General features: G+C 34.4%; 1 protein-coding gene across 4 annotated transcripts in view; it reads right to left on the reverse strand.

Moving 5' to 3' along the window:
• The window catches only part of PRMT3 (protein arginine methyltransferase 3), a 129460-nt gene that overhangs the window by 98791 nt on the left and 6855 nt on the right, over window positions 1-23814 (reverse strand). For all 4 annotated transcript variants that reach the window (XM_013055890.2, XM_004752135.3, XM_004752136.3 and 1 more), the window contains 4 exons: window positions 18542-18701; window positions 17059-17203; window positions 13063-13128; window positions 4172-4293 (listed from right to left, as the gene is read on the reverse strand). In XM_013055890.2, the coding sequence (XP_012911344.1) occupies window positions 4172-4293; window positions 13063-13128; window positions 17059-17203; window positions 18542-18701 (493 nt within the window). The remainder of the gene's footprint in view (window positions 1-4171; window positions 4294-13062; window positions 13129-17058; window positions 17204-18541; window positions 18702-23814) is intronic.

Here is a 23814-nt window from a genome sequence, read left to right on the forward strand (position 1 = left end):
ATCTTTGAAAAACCTATATTCTACTTTATATCATGTCTGCAACCTCAAAACTGCAAGCCTGACCTTCATCTTAAGCCCAAATATACATTTATGTGTAATATACATTATAAGCCCTAATATACATGTCAGTTTACATTAAAGTCATTATTTATTTCATTCTAAACACATTTCTTTAGAAATATTAGATCTCTTTTTTAAATAAAGGGATACAAATTATTTTATCACATTCTGAATGTAATTCAAGGACTGTATACTAAATATATTTAAAAATAACGAAAAATGCATTTTAAAAGTGTCCCTCTTAGAATTTAAAGTGCTTTTTTTTTTTTTCCCCAAAGACTCCATCTATCTATTTGACAGACAGAGATCACAGATCACAAGCAGGCAGAGAGGCAGGCAGAGAGAGAGAGGGAAGCAGGCTCCCTGCTGAGCAGAGAATCCGATGTGGGCTCGATCCCCTGGGATCATGACTTGAGCCAAAGGCAAAGGCTTCAACTCAACCCACTGAGCCACCCAGGCGCCCCTTTAAGTGCTTTTTTGCAGATATCAGCTTACAGAGTTCTATAGAAATTCTACTGTGTACAGATCGCTGATGTAACAGCCTCAGAAAAGCAAAGACTCAGAGCGTGCTAACTGGAAGAATTGTTTTCACTGACTGTGATAATTCTGGAAAGCTCCAATATACAATAATAGACAATTATAAGAGAAGTTGAGAGGGGGCACCTGGGTGGCTCTGTCAGTTGAGCATCTGACTCTTGGCTTGGCTCAGGTCATGAAATCCAGCCCCATGTCAGGCTCTATGCTCAGCATGCAGTCTGCTTGAAAATCTTTCTCACTATCCCTCTGTCTCTCCCACACACCATGGATGCAGGAGCTCTCTCTCTACAGAAGAAGAAGAAAAAGAATGAGAAAGAGGAGGAGGAAATAATCTTGGCGGGGTGGGGAGAAGTTGGGACTAGATTTCAAGGGAAGAGAGTGAATACAGGATGAAACTGGCCAAAACTTGAAGTTTAATGGTTTAAGAGAGTAGAGACTGAACAATTGGGGGCGGAAAAAAAAAAAGGCATAAAAGAGAGTCATCATATTTTGAGGGGATAGCTACAATAAATGATACTTTAGAAACATAAACAACAAAATATAAAATATTACTTGTGGCACTGGTGCCAAGCTAAACATACCACTACTACTACTAATTAATAATATTACATTTACTGCTAAAATTTAGTAAGCAGTTACATGTCAGCCATTTTGTAAATCACAATGAATGGGTCAATCCTTATAACAATGTAACCACCATCAACCTCACAAACCGGAGATTAAAGAAGTAATTTGATAATTACTATGTAGCTAATTAATCAAAAAGCCAAAACCAGAAATCAAGTCATGTGTTTCCAGATGCTGAGAGAAATATGATAGACTGCCTCCTCATCTGGGAGAACAAATAGCCAGTAAGCTGTGGGAGTATTAACAGTAAACTGTCTCCTGCATACCTCTTTAGGGAGACATTCACAAATAGAAAAATAGAAGTTCTTTTATCCAACAGTGTAAGTTTCAAATTTTCAAATGGAAGACAAGGGAGAGATGCTTATAGAAACTATGGATGTAACTATCTTTTTCACAAAATAAAACAGGCAAAGGACAAAATCTCTTCAGAAACAGTATAATGTTGGTTTAGCCAAAACAAAATTTATCTAAAGCAAAAAGGGCTGATTTTCAAATTCTATGGGTTCTAAGTAAAGCAAATTATTGCATACAACTAACACAAGCCCTGCAAGAAGTTAAACGGAGATACAGCCCAGTAAATCAGCTGTGAGGATGAGGGAGTCAGGCTGCCCGGGATCTAATCCTGGCTCCACTACAAATAAGGAGACTTACTCAATCTCTGCCACAATTTCTTCATCTCTATAATAAGGATAATCATATACTATAATTATATCTACCTCAAATAAGATTCAACAGAGAGTAATAAGTTAAGGTTAGCAATTTTTATTATTAAAATGAAGTACCTAAAACCGAGTGCTAAGTCATTTCCAATAAATGACCTTATGCAAAATTTCCATACACTGCAGCACTACATTTTATATACAATGAATATGAATATAATCATTGTATATAGATATTTCTAAAAAGTCACTAGGCATTCTATGTGAAGCAAAAATAAAACAATATAAAATAAGAGGGCTGTTATTGCCATCCTTTTCCTTTTCTTCCATAAAGGAATTAAAATGAGGGCACTTTGTAGAAATCAAAAGTGAAAATTAACATGTAAATGTACATGGTCTTTTATAAGATTAGAGCTTCAAGTAGAAATATCTTACCATAATCTTCCTACCAACAATGTATTTTATTTTATTTTTTTTTGACAGACAGAGATCACAGGTAGGCAGAGAGGCAGACAGAGAGAGAGGAGGAAGCAGGCTCCCTGCGGAGCAGAGAGCCCGATGTGGGGCTCGATCCCAGGACCCTGGGATCATGACCTGAGCCGAAGGCAGAGGCTTTACCCCACTGAGCCACCCAGACGCCCCACCAACAATGTATTTTTGATAATTGTTCTAAAACAATCTCTTCTTGAGAACACTGGTTCTCATATTTGTTTGGATGGCAATGCACAAGCAAGTGAGGGTGTTCTTTATGGAAACCCCAAAATGATAATGATGTCCTTACTGGCATACCAGATTACAGAGTTGCCTATATACATGCAACATATATGCCATTTTCTCCAGTATGAAAAGAATAAGCACAAACCCAGAACTATGAAAAATCTAACCAAGACCAATGTAATTTTTCATTAACATCAATTTGGTACTTGTTAATAATAATAGTAGCTGACTTTTCAGTACCTATTATGGGCCAAGCAACATGCCAAAGAGTTATATGCGTATCTTACTTATAACTTACCTTGCTCATAATCGTGAGGTATTCATTATTATTTTGACAGTGAAACAGCAGGTGACGAAGAGGTTAGATAAAATTTAAGTTCAAATAGCTGGTAAGCAAGAGTGAGGATTCAAACCAATCCTGACTCAAACCTTGCACTCTGAACCACGACACTAAACTCTACATGATACAATAACATCTACAAGTTTAAACATCTTACATAATTACATTCAAATTTAATACTAATAAGGAAGAATTAATATTAATCAATTTTAAGAAAACAGAACATGAAGTATCAATGGGAGGACCATTGAAGAACTGCTGTTGGGGATGTAATGTATGCAGGTAATTATAGTTAATGATATTGTATTTAAACACTTAAAAGTTTATACACTTGAAAGTTCCTAAGAAAGTAGATCTGAAATGTTTTCAACACAAAAAGAAATGGTAGTAACATGATGCAATGGAGGTGTTAGGTAATGTTAACGGTAGCATACACAAAGGTATGGAAGCATTACATTGTATATCTTCACCTTACACAATGTTGTATGTCAATTTTATCTCAATAAAGCAGGGGGAGCCACGGGGGAGAGAATTGCTGAGAAGCTCCTATTAGTTATTTACTCTGAAAATTACTCCTAAGTTCCAAGTATAAGGTGCTTTGTTAAGAACACAGCTGAAGAAATCTAGTTCTCTAAGCCATAGTTCAAATAAAGTCCATCTTACTATGACATAAGCCAATTGTAAAGTCAATCCTTGATCAATTAACCTAACTCCTCAAAGAGAGGAGATATTCTAGAGAATAAAATTAAGTTTTAGGAGATACTCTAAATCACCTCTGCTTTGTTTGTAATCATTTCGGAATTCACTTATTTTAATTTGAAGGAGGCACAAATGTTAGTGTTGCAAAAAAGAAAAAATATAACCCTTAGTCTTTAGTCTGATTGCTATTTGCTGAATATGAAACGAATATTCAGTTTTGTTGAGTCCTCTGACAATATTATCTTTTATGTCAACGATTTCTAATTTTGTTATTATTATAAGTAGCATATTTATACCCATAATTGGAAAGATAAGAAATTGTATAAAAATAATTGTCATCAGTGAGAACTGTGTAATGACTATTCATACCTCAAACATGCTTAGTTCAATCTAACCTAAAATCTTATTATTCTGGAATGAATTTTTACTAAAAGACACATGTCTTGAGTCTGCTTCAGATAGCTATTAAAGACAAGAGGATTAGTCATCATATTTAAAAATAATCTTAAATCAAGCCTTAAAATACATCTACCTTATGATATCCATTGCCTGGTAAAGTATTTCAGACTGATCAACTCCAAAAACTTTCTTTGCCCCAGCTTTAGCTGCAAACATAGAGAGAATTCCAGTTCCACAACCAACATCCAAAACCACCTGGTATAATAAAAAAAACAGATGTTATTGAGAAGGTCTAGTATTTTAAGTTTTATTTATATATATGACATTACTGGGAAGGAACAGACCACAAAATTTAAAATTTTACAAATCAATGATAGTAATAATTTCTATTTAAAAAAAAAACCCTGAAGATATTACAATATTTTGGGGGGAGGGGGATATTAGCTCTGTGCCTAACTCATGATCCCAAGATTGAGTCTTGTGCTCTACTGCTTCAGCCAACCAAGCACCCTGGTTGTTTTACATTCTCAACAGCATATCTGGCTATATTCTGCTACAATCAGATGCAACAATGTAAATTAAGAGATGTTTTATATGAAATACGTAATTTGTATAGACTTCATAGGGAAGTATTCTGTTTATAATTTTCCTACTGTATGCATGTATGCTCTAATTTAGGTTTAGTAGTTCTAAATTTTAGCCTAAATAAACTTTCTCAAGTTTGAAAGGCAGGAATTAACTTAAGCAGGATAAGAGCCTGATCCAATACAATTAACAAATGCTTATAAAGGAATCCTAGATGTAGAATATTGTCATATCCCCTCCAGATCCAAAATTAAATACTCAACTCATTTAAATAATACAGGTACATTAAAAATACATTGGCTTCTAGAATTCAGAACTTCAAAATATAAGTTTTAAAAATGATCCTCAGGGCTCCTGGGTGGTTCAGTCAGTTAAGTGTCTGCCTTCGGCTCAGGTCATGATCCCAGGGTCCTGGGACTGAGCCCCAAATCAGGCTCCCTGCCCAGTGGGGAGCCTGCTTCTCCCTCTCCTCCCCACTTGTGCTTTCTCTCACTATCTCTGTCTATCTCTCTCTCTCAAATAAATAAAATCTTTAATAAGTAAAAAAAAAAAAAAATAAAAATGATACTCATTATCATTAGTGAAGGTAATAAGAATCAAAGTTTAAGATGATACTGGAGGGGCACTATGAGCCGCTCAGTGGGTTAAGCCTCTGCCTTCGGCCCAAGTCATGATCTCAGGGTTCCCGGGATCAAGCCCCACACGGGGCTCTCTGCTCAGTGGGGAGCCTGCTTCCCCGCCCCCACCCCCCGCCTGCTTCTCTGCCTACTCGTGATCTCTGTCAAATAAATAAATAAAATAAATCTTTTTTTAAAAAAATGATGATACTGGAGACAGGTAAAAAGCAATTATTTCTAAATCAAGAATTGCATGTTATTTTCAGGATTGTATAGTGAAACCTGCAAAAACAAAAACAGGGCACCTGCGTGGCTCAGTGAGTTAAGCTTCTGTCTTTGGCTCAGGTCATGATCTCAGGGTCCTGGGATTGAGTCCCACATCGGGCTCTCTGCTTGGCAGGAGCCTGCTTCCTCCTCTCTCTCTCTCTGCCTGCCTCTCTGCCTACTTGTGATCTCTGTCAAATAAATAAATAAAATCTTAAAAAAACACTAAAAAACAAAAACAAATTGCTGAGGACACAACACACATAAGGCAAAGTACTCAGAGGTATACTACTCTGTGAAATTACTGAAAACTGTAGGGCCTTAAGTCTTTCATTATTGATGGTCTAAATCCTATGTACTTATCCCAAAATATGAAATGATTTCAGTATTCTGTAAATATTAGTGCAGTTAAGAGCAGGCATTGATCACAGTAATGGGATACGGCCACAAACAAGACCAAGCCCGTCTTAAGGAAGGGGAGATTCTCTTGTGGAGAAGACCAATGAATGAACAAATATAAAATAATGTCAGGTGGTAGTATTACAAAGAAATTCAAGCACCAGAGTAGAGGTTAGAGCAGGGAAGAGGGGACACATCTTTTTTGAAATTTAAATAGGTCTGTGAATATGTTTCCCCACATGTGAGCACAGAACTGAAGGCAATAAAGGAGTATACTATGCAGAGTATCTGGAGAAGTGTCTTCTGGCCACGGAGGATATCAAAGGCAAGGCATGAAGTACCAGGCAAAGCCAGACCAATGGCTAAGCTGGGTGAGAAAAGGTGGAAGTGAGGTCAGAGGTTAAGAAGGCCATATCACACAGAACTTTTGAATTTTATTCTGAGTAATGGGAAGTTACTGTAAGAAAAACAGAACAAGAATTAAGAATTTTTTAAACTGTTCAAGAATTATTTTATTCTTCAGCTAGGTAATATAGTCAAATAGTTTAAATATAAAAGCTGTATTTCTTAGTTATCCTTCAAGAGACTTTCTATGCAAATGCACATTTTTTTTCCTTCCCCTTCTGCCCTCGCTCCGTACTGCTTTTTGTATTTAACAATGTAATGTAGAGATCTTTCTGTATCAATTTACAGAACTTCTTTCTCTCATATAGTCATATAGGATTCCGTATTATGGCTGCACCATAACCTACAGACCTAGTTCTCTACTGATGGACATTTAGATAGTTTCTGAAATTTTACTAAGATAATCAAAGGTATAAATAACCTTATAACCAACTGCATTCACACATGAGTAAATCTATCAGAGAGAATATACATATTTGTAATCATGGCAGGCATAATCAAATAAATTTTCTTCCTTGGGCCAATCTAACCAGCAATGTTTAAGTGCTGATGTCCTTACAGGTGAGAATAGCCTATGGAACATACAGTCACACTTTTGGCTATTTGCCAATCTTGCAAGTACAAAATAATAATATACTGGTCTAGTTAAAACATGTATTTCCATTATCATGAAATTTAGCATCATTCCTTACATTGTAGAGCCATATGTAGTTCTTTGTTTAGAAACTATTTACTTATATACCCCTCCTCTATTTTTCCAGTTAAGTTTTTTCTTATCAAATTTCTAATCAAAACTTTCTTTGCAAATCTTGTCAAACAATTCTTTGTAAGTTAAGGAAATTAAACCTCCATAATAAAACCTGGAATGTTTCTCTCAGCATATATTTTTTTAAGGAACTCTTGTTTTAGTAGCTATGAGAGATTATATTTTTAAAGTTTTTTTAAAAATATATTCATTCTGAGGGAGAAAGAGAGCATGAGTAGAAGGAGGGGCAGAGGGAGAAGGAGAAGCAGACTCTATGTTGAGCATGGAGTCTGATGCGGGGCTTGATCCCAGGACCCCCGGATCATGACCCGAGCTGAAGGCAGACAGTTAATTGATGGAGCCACCCAGGTGCCCCACATTAGCATATATTTTTGTCTTTTGATTCACTCACAGTGACTTTTGTTATGTAGAAATTCTTTACTTACAGTAAAACTCACCAATCATGTCTTTTATGGCTTCCTTCTGGATTTTCCTAATTAGACTGACCCTCCCCATCTTCCCTATTTCATCCTCATACATTTCCTTCTGGTATATTTATGGTTTCATTAATATACTCTGTTTTTATCATAGTTTATATTAAGAGGTATGGTTTCAACCTTACTTCTGTTCAGATGGCTAACCAACTGTTCCAACATGCTATTAAACAGTCTGTTTCCCTTACTAATTTGATATGTGACTATTAAGATCTGCTGAATTATCTGTGTCCTTCCAAAATTTATATGTTGAAATCCTAATCAAAAGTGATGGTATTAGAAACAAGGGTCTTTGGGAGGTAGTTAGGTCATAAGGGCAAAGCTCTCACGAATGCAATTAGTACCCTTATAAAAGAGGCCCCAGGACAGATTCCTCTCCGGAGGAAGAAGGCATTTTATGAACCACAAAGCAGGCCTTCACCAGAATTAGCCAGTGCCATGATCTTGGACTTCCCAGCCTCTGTAACTGATAAATTTCTGTTGTTACAAGCCATTAATAAGTTCATGGTATTTTTGTTACAGCAACCTGAATGGGACCCTGGAGCATTAAGTAAAAATTATGTATATATTTTGGATTTCTATTCTGCTCCATTAGTTTATATAATCATGTGCCAGTAACTATACTGATTACAGAAGCTTTACAGAATGTTTTAGTACTTAGTAAGGCTGGACCACTCTCTGGGCCACCCTCACTACAAAATTTTTTTCACAGTGTTTCTGGAAAATTTTGTATATTTATTTTTTTCATAAGAACAAGAGAATAAACTTGTCTAGGCTTTTTTAAAAAAAACTTAGTATTTTTATGGGGATTGGGCTAAAAATTCTAAGTTAATTTAGAGAAAATGGACAATTTGAGTTTTCCTACTCAAGAAAACAGGCTTTCAGTTTGTTTAAATTAACTATCATGTTCTTCAGATTTAAAAGTTTTTTTCATTTTAGCCCTGCACATTATTTAAGTTTGTTCGTATGCATTTTATCTTCTATACTGTTTACTGTTATGAATGGAGTGCTTCATTCCACTATATTTTGAAAACACAACTTACTAGAACAGACTCCAAAGGAGAGAAAATCTAAACAGCTTGATTTTCACTGAAGCAATAAAGTTGTCAAAAGTTTACTATTCTGTGACTCCTACCTTGTGCCCCTCAAAGAAGGACAAGGCCCGGATGCTTTCATCCAGAGAGAATCTGTACCCCGTCTGAGTTGAGTCACCACATTTTAACTTAGCTACTTTAACAAAAAAAAGTTAAGGATTTAAAGATGGAAACTACATGTCATTGCAAACAAAACTGAAACATTTTCTTAAGTTACAAATATAATGTGTTAACCATAACAGCAAGAAAATACTATAATAGGTAGCATATATGCTTACAGTACATTAGTTTGAAATATATGACATAAAATAAAAATGGAAAAATATGTAACACAATTGTTAAGTGCTAAGTTCCTAGAAACTTTCACTGAAATAAAGTATCTGCAAAATTTCAAAATTAAAAATAAAATGTCAGTGTGGAATTTAGAAGTTTGATACTGTAGTATTTGGTAATGGTGACTGGGAATATCAACAGTCACAAACTGTTTATGGAAAGACAGGCTGGCAGCACTAATACCATCTAAGGTATAAATAATCTTTTTTGACTCAGGAAGTCTACTGCTAGATATTTATCTTTTTATTATACTCCTACATATATTAAAAACAAATTTAAGTATTTTATATTTTTAAATGAATTGTTTCTAGTATTAAAAATTAAAACTTATGGACATTCTTACATTGGACATATGAGCCAATGTTAGTAAGGAATCATCTCTAAGGAAAGTTGCTGAATAAAGAAAGCTTAGTATAGAAGGATATATATTATACACTCCAATTAAAGTATGTGTTTGTAACACTATATACACACACATAATTTATATGCACATGCATACGTGTGTGTGTGTGTGTCTTAATGCTCATTTTGCAAATGAGGAACACGAGAAAGTTTCAGAGAAAAAGAGAAGGGTACAGGTCAGGATCATAAAGTGGATAATTTGCAAAGCTAACATGCAAACATAGTTCAATCTGCTTCTAAAGCTATATTTTAAAAAATATTTTTAATTATGTATTAATTACTTATTACACCTAGCTCAAAATTAGGTAATAAACTAAAAATATAATCAAAGGAAAGTAAAAATGATGACAGAATAAACTAACATTATTTTATAAAATGTTGAAGGAATTTGATTCCTTTTTCTGAAGAAAAAAAAGGAGAAGAAAAAAGTGAATAAATTTAACTATAGATAATAATCAAAAGCATAGTGAAGGCACTTAACTGTGAATTTCTTCAATGGATTACAAATAGAAATTATGAGTGCATGATAACACGATTAAATGCCACCCAAAGTTAAATTAAATCTGAGAAACCATATGGCCTCCACAGGAGGTTTGTGAATTCAAACAATAATAAGAAAGGAATAGGGGAAAGAAGGCAAGAAGGGGGGTTGAGAAAGAGAAGCAAAGAAGAAACGCATTTGTAATTATAAGCACCTTGTTGAAAAATAAATCTCTACTCTGCACTACATAATATGATATAGAAGCTAGGGTTGTATAAAGTTTGTCTACATAATACAAATAAAAGCAAACAAAAACAATGTTAATAAAACTTAGGAAAACAAGATATTTCATATGTTTAAACAAGAATTAGATTTAAATAATTTTATGAACATATTCTATCATGGCACACAAAAATCATATGACTAAATATGAAAAATAATGTCAATTAAAATATAACTAATGCATCCCACTCTAATTATTCATTCTATCCTAAAATAATGGTGTTTCAAGTGCAGTGGCATAGGCTTAAGGGCACCAAACTAGGAGTAAAAACCCTCAGGTTTGTTTTTATTTTAGCTGCCTGTTTTAGGGCAGGTCAATTAACCTACTGGTCTCAAATATCTACATGTGCAAAATGAGATAAACACTTGCCCTGCCTAGTTATAGGCATATTGTACAGTGACAATGACACAACATGTTTGAAAGCAATATATAAATTATCAAATGCTACTTAAATATATGATAGTAAATTTTCTAAATCTGTAGCCACAGTATAATAAAGAAAAGTATCCCACATCACTTAAAAATATGAAAGCTCTAGATTATTTAATATTGTTAATTACAGAAATTAAACCATGAAAGTGTTCTAAGGAGTTAAAAATTGATAGGTATAATATTTTACATTGCAGTATGCTTTTGAGAAGCCATAAATGCCAAGCAAAACTAATTACACATTGATTAACTGAGAAACTGCTAAGGAAAAACAGTCCCGAATTATTAATAAGCTGTTTTCTGACTTTGGCAGATTTAACATCTTCAGTAGGAGCAGTAAGTAAAACACAAAATAACTGAAACATTATCTATTTTCCATGGGCATGTAATTTGTCTGAAAATGTGTAACAAATATATGTAACATTTCTATAATACCATTAAAATAAAAAACGAGATGCAGAAGTGACTGTGTATGTCTATGAATCCACTAAGATGCATTCCATACATGTAGAAATATTCAGAATTACTTAATTTCTCAGTAAATAATCTTCTAATTACAAATATTTATGCCTTTCCAGTAGAGTCTTGGAAATTTACTGGAAAAGATGCTTTTAACTTAACTTTCACTTAACAAATTCTTACAGTATTTATATCAAAAAGTAATATGAAAAGATGGCTCAAAAACAGTGCTTTTGCAATTAAAAAAAAATCATAATATCTCAAACCAGAAGGGGTTAAAATGATTTCATTTTACAGATAAGGCCCAAAGAAATCCACCCACTTCTCTAAAATTATTATTTATTTGGTTCCTGAGAAGGTAGGCAGGACTAATGATGCCCAGACCAGTACATACTTAATTTCTCTACAACATATTAATGAAAAAAATAAAATAAAAATCTGGGCACAGTCTACCTACAAATATAAAGCAAAATTTTTAATAGTAACACATTTGCTTCATGGGAAACAAATGGTTTTTAGGACATATTAAATAAATTGTTCTAGCACTTGGGTATAAATATAAAAACTATAAAAAAATTCTTAGTCTCGGGACACCTGGGTGGCTCAGTTGGTTAAGCAGCTGCCTTTGGCTCAGGTCATGATCCCAGCGTCCTGGGATCGAGTCCCACATCGGGCTCCTTGCTCAGCAGGGAGCCTGCTTCTCCCTCTGCCTCTGCCTGCCATTCTGTCTGCCTGTGCTTGCTCTCTCGCCCACTCTCTCTGATAAATAAATAAAATCTTTAAATAAATAAATAAATAAATAAATAAATTTTAAAAAGAAAAAAATTCTTAGTCTCTGCTGTAATAACATGTAAAAAGCACACAAAAAAGCTAAGTACAAAGAACTGATAAAAACCAAGATTTTGAAAATGAAATCACCTATTTGTGTATACAGGGGATCAGTAAATACAAAGAAACACATACTGTCATAAACCTTTCATAAACCTTTCAGAGAACCATATAAATTCCAACTGTCTAACTCAGTTAAGTCACAAGTAAAACACAGCTCTTGGAAAACAGATAAGGAAAATGAAAAGCCAATCTGTATTATATTCCAAACAAAATGCAAATCAGGAAAAGGATTTTTTAAAATATAAAGATTGCTAGCCACTGCTGCAATATCACGTAAAGCTTATAAAATAACCTTTGAGATCTATCTTTTAAAGTGAAGGTGAAAGGGGAATTATAAAAACCCGGTGTGTTATCAATATACATGTTCCTGAAGTGCAAAGGGTGGGGGAAAATTCCCAAACAAAGTATATATGCAACAGAAATGATAATATTTTTTACTAAATTAGTGGACTAATTTTCATAAAAAAGAACAAACAGAAAATCTGAAGTTTTAGGTAAACATGCCAACATAGAAAAGGAGGAAAGGAGGAAGTGAAGAAAAAATGAAAACAATTCATAAGGGAGGAAATACAAATAACAAAAATTTCAAACACACACACACACACTAAGTGTGAAATTCCATCTTTGAAAAAACCTGAAATGGTATTAAGACTAAATATAAAACACAAAGTGTCTTATAAAGGAGTAGATGAGGTCTTAAAAGAAAGAACTTAAGTTCTACCTTACAATATTTGACCCTACTTATAACTTCTTAAAATTATTAATTTTTAACTAATTAACACATACTAATCACTAAAAGTATGCTTTGGTACAGGGCTTATCTGATAGATTTGAAATTCACAGGAATCACAGTACATCAACAATATGGTTTAAGCAAAATAATCTGGATAAGTAAAGTTTACCTAAACCATGTCACTGTAATTAATGAATTTCAATTTAAAAAAAAATCTGTAGACTGAATGACAGCACCAATCAGCATTTCTGCTATCAGGATTCTGCACCACAGAGAAGCGTCATAAAAGTCTCCCATGAAATAAAGCCAGAGTACACTAAATCAACTGCTAGCACAATGAGACCCAAATGAGGACTTCTATCACCCAAGAGCCTTGTGAAAGGTACAATTCTGTAGCCAATGCTACTCACCTTGTCTTTGAAGATATGTGGATTTTGATATATAAAATCTCGGTAACTTTCTGTTCGTACTTTGTCCTAGAGTGGAGAAAGAAAAACATTCTGTTTATAAGATAGACTGAAAATATAAAATTTCTAGGAAGATATTTGTTATTTTATCACACATTGCTAGTTTGCTTGGAAAGCTAAGCTTAATTTCTTTGTCCTAAAAGAAAACAATAAAAAATAAAAATGCCAACAACACACAAAGAAAATTACTTAAAGTTGGATAAGGTCTAAATTCTTAAAGATGTACACATTTTTGTCTTGATAAGCGTTATCATTTCAAGACTTCAACTGATAATTAAAGCTAACAGAAGCTGAACATGATGTTCCGCTCCATCAAATAGAGCCTGGAGTCTAGAGCCTGACAATGTATAGTAAAGGGAGTCTACTAGGTTAAATGTTAAAATGCTATGTTAAAATATGGGAGAAAAAGAGCCAAAACAGATAGATGTTAAAAGTTGTGGTTACATATAAAAAATGAAGCCACACGGAGTATGCTTTTTCTAAGAAAGTCACTGATCAGCACATATCTGATTTATAATCCTGTTTTGTTTCTAGAAATGTCTGTAGTAGGAAATGATGCTTAAAAGCCTATAATCCCAAAGGTAAATCATTTGAGCCCTGCAGCTCACATTTGAGACTTCTACACTCTGGAGCCTCACATGACCTGAGACTGACGCAGGCATCGAATGTGAACATTTATTTTAGTTCATGAATAAAGCCGATTCCCTTTTAAATTACTTTAGCTGAGACACATACAGACAGCAAATTAAGCAGTAAGGGCCTCTGCTGCCAAGTAAATAAAATGAGCACAATAAAAACAGAATAGGAATTCCAGCTTTAGGTTTCACACTAGGTAAAAAGAAATGTTACAGCAAATACTATGATATCAAAATTTATGCAATCCATACTCTTCAAAAAACAATTTTAGGCCAAAAAACCCCCCAAACCATATAATGTCTCAAATTAAAAGCCAAGTTGTTCTACTTAATTACAAGATATAAAAAAATGGGGAACTGCAGAATTAATTCCATGTTTTCTTATGTAATTATTTCTAATTGCTTTATATAAAAAAATGTATACCATTCCATACATTTGTCATTCTTATACTCATCTTGTACTACAGCCAGTGATTTTTCGTGGGTAAACATCAGTCTAGGAGGCAGTCACTCAGAAAGCTCTCGCCAACCACACTGCCTCACCACTGCTCCAACTTGATCACAAGCACCCGAATGCCTGTCCTAAATCCATGCACCGCTGCTCCCTCAACTACAGTCCTTCATCCGGGCTCTTTTTACAGATCCATCTGCTTTCATTCGTGTGCAATAAAATCCGAAGTATACCAGAGTGCTTTGGGCATAGCAGAGCTTCAGTTTAGTAAATGAAGTTTTGAAAGGAAAACCACTAAAAATGAAAATGCAAGCAAATAAAAGACTAGCACTCATAACCACTTGTAAAAATGTATTCTAAGAAAACACAAACACTTCAATACAAAATAAGATAATAGAAATTTTAAAAATTATTTTTTTCACCTATTAAAACTAAAGAACACAAAAGAAGAATATAATCAGAGCTCTAATACTAAGAAGCAACATCATTTTTTAAGACTAGTAAAGTGCCATGGAATTATTCCTACATATACAAGAAAAAATTTAAGAATGAGACTACAGAAAAGTATATACTACGAATTTTATGTATATATAACAGTATGTTTTAAATGTATGGGCTCATGAAGGTAGAAGGAATGCACGAGTCGGATGAAGATACAATCAGAAGAATGCAGTAAAGAAAAATTATCTAATGGTACTATGATCTGTGATAAATGTTTACCAGGATGAACAATATTTTTCTTGGAAAAAAAGAGTGGTACATCTCAGATTTACAACATTAGTCAAGAATGACTGTTCTTCAAAAAGATAAAGTGGCAAAGGATTTTGAAAGTTCTTATAATCCATCCTTCCATCAGCTGTTATCTCTGGAATTCAAAAATGTTATCTTCATCTGAACTCTAGAAAGTTAAGATCACAAAGTACCTTTATTTATAATTATAAGCACAACATATGCCATCACTGAAATACCTGAGACTAAGCAACCAAAAAATCCAAATACTCTTCCAATAAAAGCAAGGCCAATTCTAAGGATAAAAATAAATCCTATCCATGGTTTCTCAATTTAAAATTATCTATAAATATCAAATGAGATTGTGGTAATAACACAACCTTAAACAGATTATGTGAGATAAGAATTGCTTTGATAAGAAACAGAGTATTGTTTGATACACAGAATATTTCCTACTCACCCACAGTATGTAAGTTAGCAAAATATAAATTGGATAAATAGTTCTTTTTGCATGGAATATATGCTTATTTCTTATGAATACTTAATCAAGTCATTCCCAAGGAGAGGTAATTACATTGTGTAACCGCTAATGGGAAGTGAGGCATGGAAAATTATATTATAGGGATTCTTAAGCAATTCTCTAAAAGGGAAAAGGTAGCCAGTGCCACTTCAAGGTGGAATTTCTTAAATCCATATGTACATCAAAAGGACTTAAAGATATATGACCAGGTGTAAAGATCCTCTAGTTATGGATATACAGCTACAAATGTCCAGGACAGATATTTGGAAATAAGTAGTCAAAATGGATTTCCCTGATGATTGTATCTAGGATACGTTTATGTCCCACCTACTTGGAGTCTCAGTAACCTTCTGTATGAAAACCCACACAATTTCCATACTAAAGGCATTAAAGGTTCATGGCATTTAAATTGACGGAGTGATTTAAAATGACAAACATGGGCTTAAGTGAACCCCTTAAAAAGAATTCTAGACACAATAAAATTAATTTTAACAAAGAAAACAGAGTAAATCAATTTCTTTTAAACAAACTCACTCCGACTTAAAATAATTTATCACTTATAACTGTTATTTATAATGCTATGCCATTACCCAAGTGACAACAAAAAGCACAACCGACTGTGACATGTCATTATTAAAGAAATGACATGACACTGCTTTAAGAGACCCCAAGTAATTACAATTACTATTAATCAGGAGACCTTCACCCTGTGATCTTGCAAACCTGACTCAATAAAATACATACATGTTATTATTAAATATCCCTGGTTATTTTAAATCTATCTGTGTCAGAGGAAAATGGTCTCCAGGCTTTCCAAAATAAAACAATCTTGTGAGGAAGAATTTAGGAATGCATTTTTTGTTGGCTGTATTTAAGAAAAGGCAGTGGCATCTAAAATTCACAGAGATGAAAATCTAACACTTTCATGAAGTTTTTTACATCCCAACACTTGTTCTACTGTAGTTTTACCAAATTAAAAAATTAGATGTTACTATTTTATAATCTATAATACATAGTCAAATGTGTAATTACTAGGTATGGCTAGAAATATATTTTATATGGACATTATCATGACAAAAATTAAAACCAACCAAATTTAAAAACCTGATTTGACCAATTTAGGAAATTCTACATATTGATGATTTCAAATGTAACAAAGTTATGCTATGACAATTATAAAAATTATTTACAATTTAACTTTACCAAAAAATTATTTGCCCAAACTGAAGTCAATATTACTATTTAAAACACTAAAATTAATCATCCCCTTTGTACATTAAAAGGCAAATGTATAATTTGTTACTATTTAATAGTTGCTCTTGAGAAGATGAAAACCAGCAGCAGTTTTCTCCAATGTTTTATTTCAAGCAAAAGTAAAGATTTCATAAAGATTAAGAATGATCTTAAATCGAATTTACAGTGGCTGTGGTGCTCCTGTAGTCTTTTCAACCCAAGATGTGCTATTAAGCACCAAAGAGATTTAAAAAGCAGTTCTAAGAAAACACCAAAAAAACCCAGTTCTCCTACAGAATATATACTAAGAACTTGTTTCATTCGGTTTTTCCTTTAGTACAGATTTGGAGCACTTTGTGCTCTTTTCTAACCTTTAGCATTTCTTCATGTATCCCATAATGCCCGTATGAGCTGAAATAAACGCCATCCTCATCTTCCTGGAGGTCTGCAATGGCAGTAGTAGATGACGAGCAGGTTCTGACATCTGCGTTCATCACAAAATCCTGAGCAAATTGTCTGTAATCAATTTGAAATACACCCTTGAGACAGGTTTATTGGACCATGAAAAAAGGAAAGGCTAGAGGTTGAGGGAGAAGAAAGGGAAGGGAGTCTGGTATGCAGTGTGATGAGCCTCTATTTCAACATTCTCTCGAAAGCAACGGAAGGCTCCCCCTGCTGGATCTTAAGCAACAGCATATGCAAACTCAGACGTAAACATGCCTTCTTCGTACTACAGAAACACTGCCAACAGAAGATTATAGCTGTTTGTACCTTTCAACTGAACAAAACCATATTATTTTTATTCAATATTATTATTTCTATTGTTCTAAAATCTTATTTTAGGTGAATGAATCAGTGTGATATATTTCAACACTATTAATGTTCTTTGAAACCACAATATTTCATCAAAGGGTTATACGGGCAAAAAGTTGACCCAAATTGAGAATTATTTACCTACACCACCACCCACTGCAGCTCTAAAACTCAATTCCCTCTCTGATGACAACATATAAAGTATCTATAATGTATGCATGGGGGGAGATGCTAAGGGGGGGACAGACAGTGAAGTTGTTGTTGGTTACTAGATTAACCAGCATAAAATCTCAAAAAGGAAAGGGAACCACAGTCAGCTACATTTTGTTCCCTGGACATTCTAGCAAACCATCAAATGGGTACTGAGGGAATGGCAACCAACTTACAAAAATCCAACAGCTAAAGCTATACTTTGGGCAATGCAGAATCTCGGGCCCTACTTCAGACCTCTGAATCAGAATGTACAGTGTAACAAATTCCCAAGTGATTCACATGCACATTAAATTCTGTGAAGTATATTCTGTGAAGTAAACCAGGAGAAGGCTAATTTACTCACTGGGCAAAATCATCTTATGTATCTTGTTTTCTAACACTACATAATTACACTTTGGTTCTTTAAAAACAAAAATTTCAACACCTTATTGTTCCCAAACCTAAAAAATATTAATTACTCCCCCTTAAAAGGCTAGGAGAAAAAAAGTAAGTGGAAAAATCTATTAGATTCTATTAAATTACCAAGTAATTCAAAGGAAGGCAATATCAAAGAACAAAAGCACTCAAGAGGACAACACTCCTAGAACAATAACTGTAAGCACAAAAGTAATTACAAAGAATGGAAAACAGGCAAAACCACAAAATTCTGTTAATCAACTATAACATATAAAAATGCTGCATACCATTAATTAACTTAAAATAAATTTAAGATTAAATACCTACATTGTACTTTCCAATACATGGAATGTTTTACCATATTCCACCTTATTATTAGCAGTATTATTGGGGGTTCTAAATAACTAATATTCTGTAAGATTGATAAATTACTTCATTCTTTGCAGATCCTCACGCGCTCTAGCTAATGCAGCTTCAGCAGACAGTGCCCTGGTTTCCATATGTTTCAATTTTTCAACAACAGATGTGTTTTCACTGAGTCCATTGGGGTATGAGAATGGGACTGACACTGGTTCGTAAAGATCTTCTACATCTAAGAAATAAATGGACATTATTATCAGGCCATCTTCTGACAATGAAGCATATATAAACATATTATCAATAAATATATAATAAGGGCCTATTATGCAGCCAACTGAGAAATAGTTGTAGAAGTACTTCTAGTTAAATAAAACTTTAATATCCAAACTGTTTCCATTTAAATTTAAAGAGCATTCTGTTAGTCTAACTTTTTCATTAGGTAGCTAAATTAACCATATATTAAAGCATTAATTATACTGAACCAAACTCAGGAAGAAGCAAAAAAATGGAAGGAAAAAGCCCTAATATTTATTTTTTTAAAAGGTTTTACTTATTTATTTGACAGACAGAAATCACAAGTAGACAGAGAGGCAGACAGAGAAAGAGAGGAGGAAGCAGGCTTCCTGCTGAACTGAGAGCCCGATGACGCGGGGCTCGATCCCAGGACTCTGAGATCATGACCTGAGCTGAAGGCAGAGGCTTTTAACCCACTGAGCTACCCAAGCGCCCCCTTTATATGTATTGATCACCAGATTTCTTCCAAGTACATACATTACATCTTGTTTCTTCCTCAAACCTAAGATATAAATATTTATCCCTATTTTAAGGCATGGGAAATATAAATTTCAGAGAAATTAAGAGAGCTGCCCAAAGTCATTTGGTGATTTAATAAAAAAAAAAAAACCAAGATACCAACCCATGCCTGCCTTCCTAGCTCATATTCTCCACCACACTAGTTCCCTTCTCAACTCTGAGTCTTTATCTATAGAATAACAGGCATTCATTTAGATATTCACTAAGGACAGTGTGTACATAAAGAATTCTATACATTCAGTAACTTTTTTATCCTAGGTAATGGGTAGTGTAATCTATACACCAATGTCTTATTGCTGGTATTATGACATCCTAATCCCTAATATCAAAAGACTTAACTTTAAGTCTTGATGTATAAACTCATTAAATTTCACTGAAGAGCTAACAACTCTGCAAACAGAAGTTAATATATGGAGTTAGTGACTGTGGTCAAAATCACAGTGTCTATTAATCAGTCCAATTAACCTTCAGATCAACTTTAAAACAATAAAAATGATGCAGATATATTTTCTCTTCAGTACAGCACTGGAAGAAATATGGCTTTATTTTTCCATATTCAGTTTTTAGTTGTGACACAGAGTTGAGAAAAAAGAACTAAGCTTAACAAATACATGAGAATACAACTTAGAGACTAGAGCCTACATCGAACTTCTTCTAAAAGCACTAGTACAACATGCCACTAATCTCCAATTAGTCTGGAAGAATACTGAATCACTGTTTTAAAACAACTATAGATTCATTTGCTGTTTACTTCACCAAAAATTAATGAGAACAACAAAATATGTTAAGGACAGTACACCATATTTTCTACTTCTTACTACAGCTCATTTTCAAACTTCTTCAAACTGTTTACAAGCCAGCTTGTTGGTCTAAATTACAGATGAGAACTGACCAAAGAAATTGATTTCTTTGTTTCAGCAAGTTTCTATGTTTGCTTTCTGCTGCAATAAAAGACAGAGTAATCTTTCAACATTAATAATATGTAGATAATCATATAAAGGAAACATTGGAAAGGAGAAAAGGATTCAGTCAACATTAAGATCCATAACTACAATTTATAAAAGTCTAATTCAAAGTTCTAAACCATATTCAGGAAGATGAATTTCCATATCTACATTCTGTCTCTGGAGGTTCACATCACCTGGATACTTCATTTTGGCAGCTGAGAACTACCACAAAGGACGGTCAATTCATCAAGACGGCATCACAATTATAAATGAGTATAAACCTCACAAAAACAAAAACTGATAGAATTAAAAGGCAAAAACAGATAATTCTTCAGTCATAGAAATGTAAATACACCCCTATCAATGACTGATGAATTAGAGAAATTCAAAAACATCTAAGAGATCACAACTAAAATATCCAACACCTTGAACTATTTCTAGACTAGTGGACCCAAAAACTGTATCTGACACTCCCGTAGAGTACTGATTTTACAGTCAGTCTGTCAACTTGAGTTTGTCTGATGTTTTTTCATTATTGGAATAAAGTACAGCAGAAAAATGATGTATCCTGGTGCGTTTTTCCAAGGTGTCAATAGTACTTATTAATGGTGATGTTAGCCTTGATCAGTCAGTGTGGGAGTGTCTGCTGGAAAAGTTAACATCTCCTTTGTATTTAAAATTTCTTGGGGAGGGGCGCCTGGGTGGCACAGTGGTTTGGGCTGCTGCCTTCGGCTCGGGTCATGATCTCACAGTCCTGGGATCCAGCCCGGCATCAGGCTCTCTGCTCCGCAGGAAGCCTGCTTCTCTCTCTCTCTCTCTGCCTGCCTCTCTGCCTACTTGTGATCTCTGTCAATTAAATAAATAAAATCTTTAAAAAAATAAAAAAAAAATTTCTTGGGGAGATATTCTGAACTATGCAAATCCTATTTCATATTAAATTTTTACCCACTGATCTTAGCGTCCATTGGTGCATCTTTTCTGCAAGTTATTACTACGGTGTTTGCATAATGGTCATTTTCTCTCTTCCCTTCTAAAAAAGCAGCTCTAGGTTTGAGCTGCTCCTTCTCCATATATTTATTTAGTTGATTACATCGGTATGAATTCAGGTATATTTACTATCCTAGGAGCTAAAACCCAACACTATCACTGTGTTCCTCAAATTACTCCAGATTTGTCCATGAAGAGTCCTTCACATTGGCTCCTGTATTCTTGTGTAAGTCCCCTCTTCCCACCCCCACCCCCCCACCTTTTCTTTTTAAGCACTTCCTTACTCTGTGGCGCAAACTGTTCCAGACTCATCTTTTATCGCCCTATGCCATCCATTGAATCAATCACTTCTCCAAACTTTTTAAAAATTTTTTATTGGACAATGGTGTTAAAATCTGGGCAATAGGCACGTTTACAGCTACTGGGGTTTTTCTAAGCTTTCTCAACAGAGCCAGGAAATACATGTGTGTATACTGACCCACACATGCACAGACACCTGTATTCCCATACCTATGTGCATGTATATTGAAAACAGTTGATACTGATACCTCTGATTCCAATCTATCACTACAGGACTCATTTCATCCTTCTGTACTTCCTTATCTGACACCTCCTTCCCAACAGTGAGAAACCTAGCTCTTATTATCCGTAATATATTTACTTACTTGTCCATGCTATTACAGACAATACATAATCGCAGAATTGCTAGCTCAAACCTTACAAGAAAAACCTTTACTGACTAGATCACAGAATTTATGTAGTCTCTTTTGCAATATCCAGTCAAGATTTTAGTGACTCAAACAACTCTTTCCTTCCCAACCCCTTTCAGCAGTTACATTAGTCCTGTGTTAATACAGCTGAGTTCATTCATTAGTGTTTTTATTCCATTTTGCACCACCACTACCTACATACCTCCTGGTTGCTTTATTGTTTTTTTTTTTTTTTAATTACATGAAGGCTATGAGAAATAATACTTCTGTCCTAAGAGTGGGGGCTATACAGAAGGTACATTCTACAAGAAATGTCACTCCCCCATTATCCCTGTTATGTCTACCCCACTGTGCCCTTCTATCGCTGTCCCACTAAACCCCATACGTAACTGCTCTCTTTAGTTTCTAGTTTATCTTTATCGTATTTCTCTTGCACAAATGAGCAGACACACGCATTTTCTCAAATCCCTTCCTTTCTTACATGAAAAGAATATCATACCATAGATACTCCTTTGAGCTTTGCCTTTTCTTATTTAACCTTATGTCTTGGAAATCACTCTATCAGTTCAGAGAACTTGGGTTGTGGCTGTTGTTGTTTTAATAGATGGTGTGGACCTACCAGGGTTCACTCAACTACTCTTCTATGTATGAGCACTTAGGCTGTTGTCAATATTTAGAAATTATAATGTTACCTTGAATAATCTTGTGTACATGTATTTTCAGAATGTTGGACGTGTACCCTCAGAGCAGATTCTTATCTGTGAAACTGCTGTGTTAAAAAGGGCACATTCAGTTTTAGTTAGGTGTTGCCAAATTTGCATTCTACTAGCAATGTATCACAGTGCCTGTACTTTCTCTGTCAACAAAATACGTCATATTTTAAAAATATTTACTGGTCTGATAGGTAATAAAAGGTATCTCACTGCTGGGCTACTTTTGAACTCTTTGGTGAACTGTCTCATCTTGTACTTTTTCCTATTGTTCTATCAAGTGTTTGATCCTTTGTCCCTCAAAGTTTAAAGGTTCTTTGTTTATAAAAGAATACTGACACTTTGTGGAATATTTTCCAAATATTACATTGTATTTTAAAAAAGCCCTCATTTTATTTACTCAGATTTCATTAGTTTTTCCTAACATCCCCTCTCTATCCCAAGAGCCTATCCAGGATACTATAATTCATTCAGTTGTCATATCTCCTTAAGCCCCTCTTAGCTATGACAATTTTTCAGATGTTTCTTGTTTTTGATGACCTTGATAGTTTTGAGGAGTACTAGTCAGGTAGTTTGTAGAATGACCCTTACTTTGTGTGTCTGATGGATTTTCATGGTTAGACTGAGGTTATTGGTTTTGGGGAGGAAGACTAGAGGGAAAGTGTCATCACACATCATAAAGAGTTTATAACATCAACGTGATTTATCACTGATGTGATTATCTGGCTATGCTAGTGTTTACCAGGTTTCTCTCTTATAGTTACTTGGCCCCCCTTACACTATACTTGCATTGTTTATTTTCTTAGTCATCTTTTTTTATTAATTCGATCATCTTTAAATCCTCAAAGCCTAATACTTAGCAGATGCTTGATAAATATTTATTGAAAGGCAGTGGAGATACAGAGGTCTATAAGCTTGGAGCCAAGAGAGCAATGCCCTTCTCTTCCATCTCTCTCCACCAAGGGCTAGGAGCACTATTTGAGAGAACGCAGGCAGCACACTCAAGGACATGCCCAGTTCAAGTTCTCCCTTTTTTACTGGCCTCTTTGAGTGTTCCAGTCGTGGCTTCTTCCTCCAAACTCCTGTAGACCTTATTTATTTACTAGTAACAATAAATTCTCCTTTATTAAGCAGTTAACCCTCTGACAGGCACTGCACTAATATGCATTATCTTCTCA

This window comes from Mustela putorius, unplaced genomic scaffold (genome assembly GCF_011764305.1).
Source record: "Mustela putorius furo isolate JIRA1106 unplaced genomic scaffold, ASM1176430v1.1 tig00003859_pilon_pilon_pilon, whole genome shotgun sequence".
Lineage (NCBI taxonomy): Eukaryota > Metazoa > Chordata > Mammalia > Carnivora > Mustelidae > Mustela > Mustela putorius.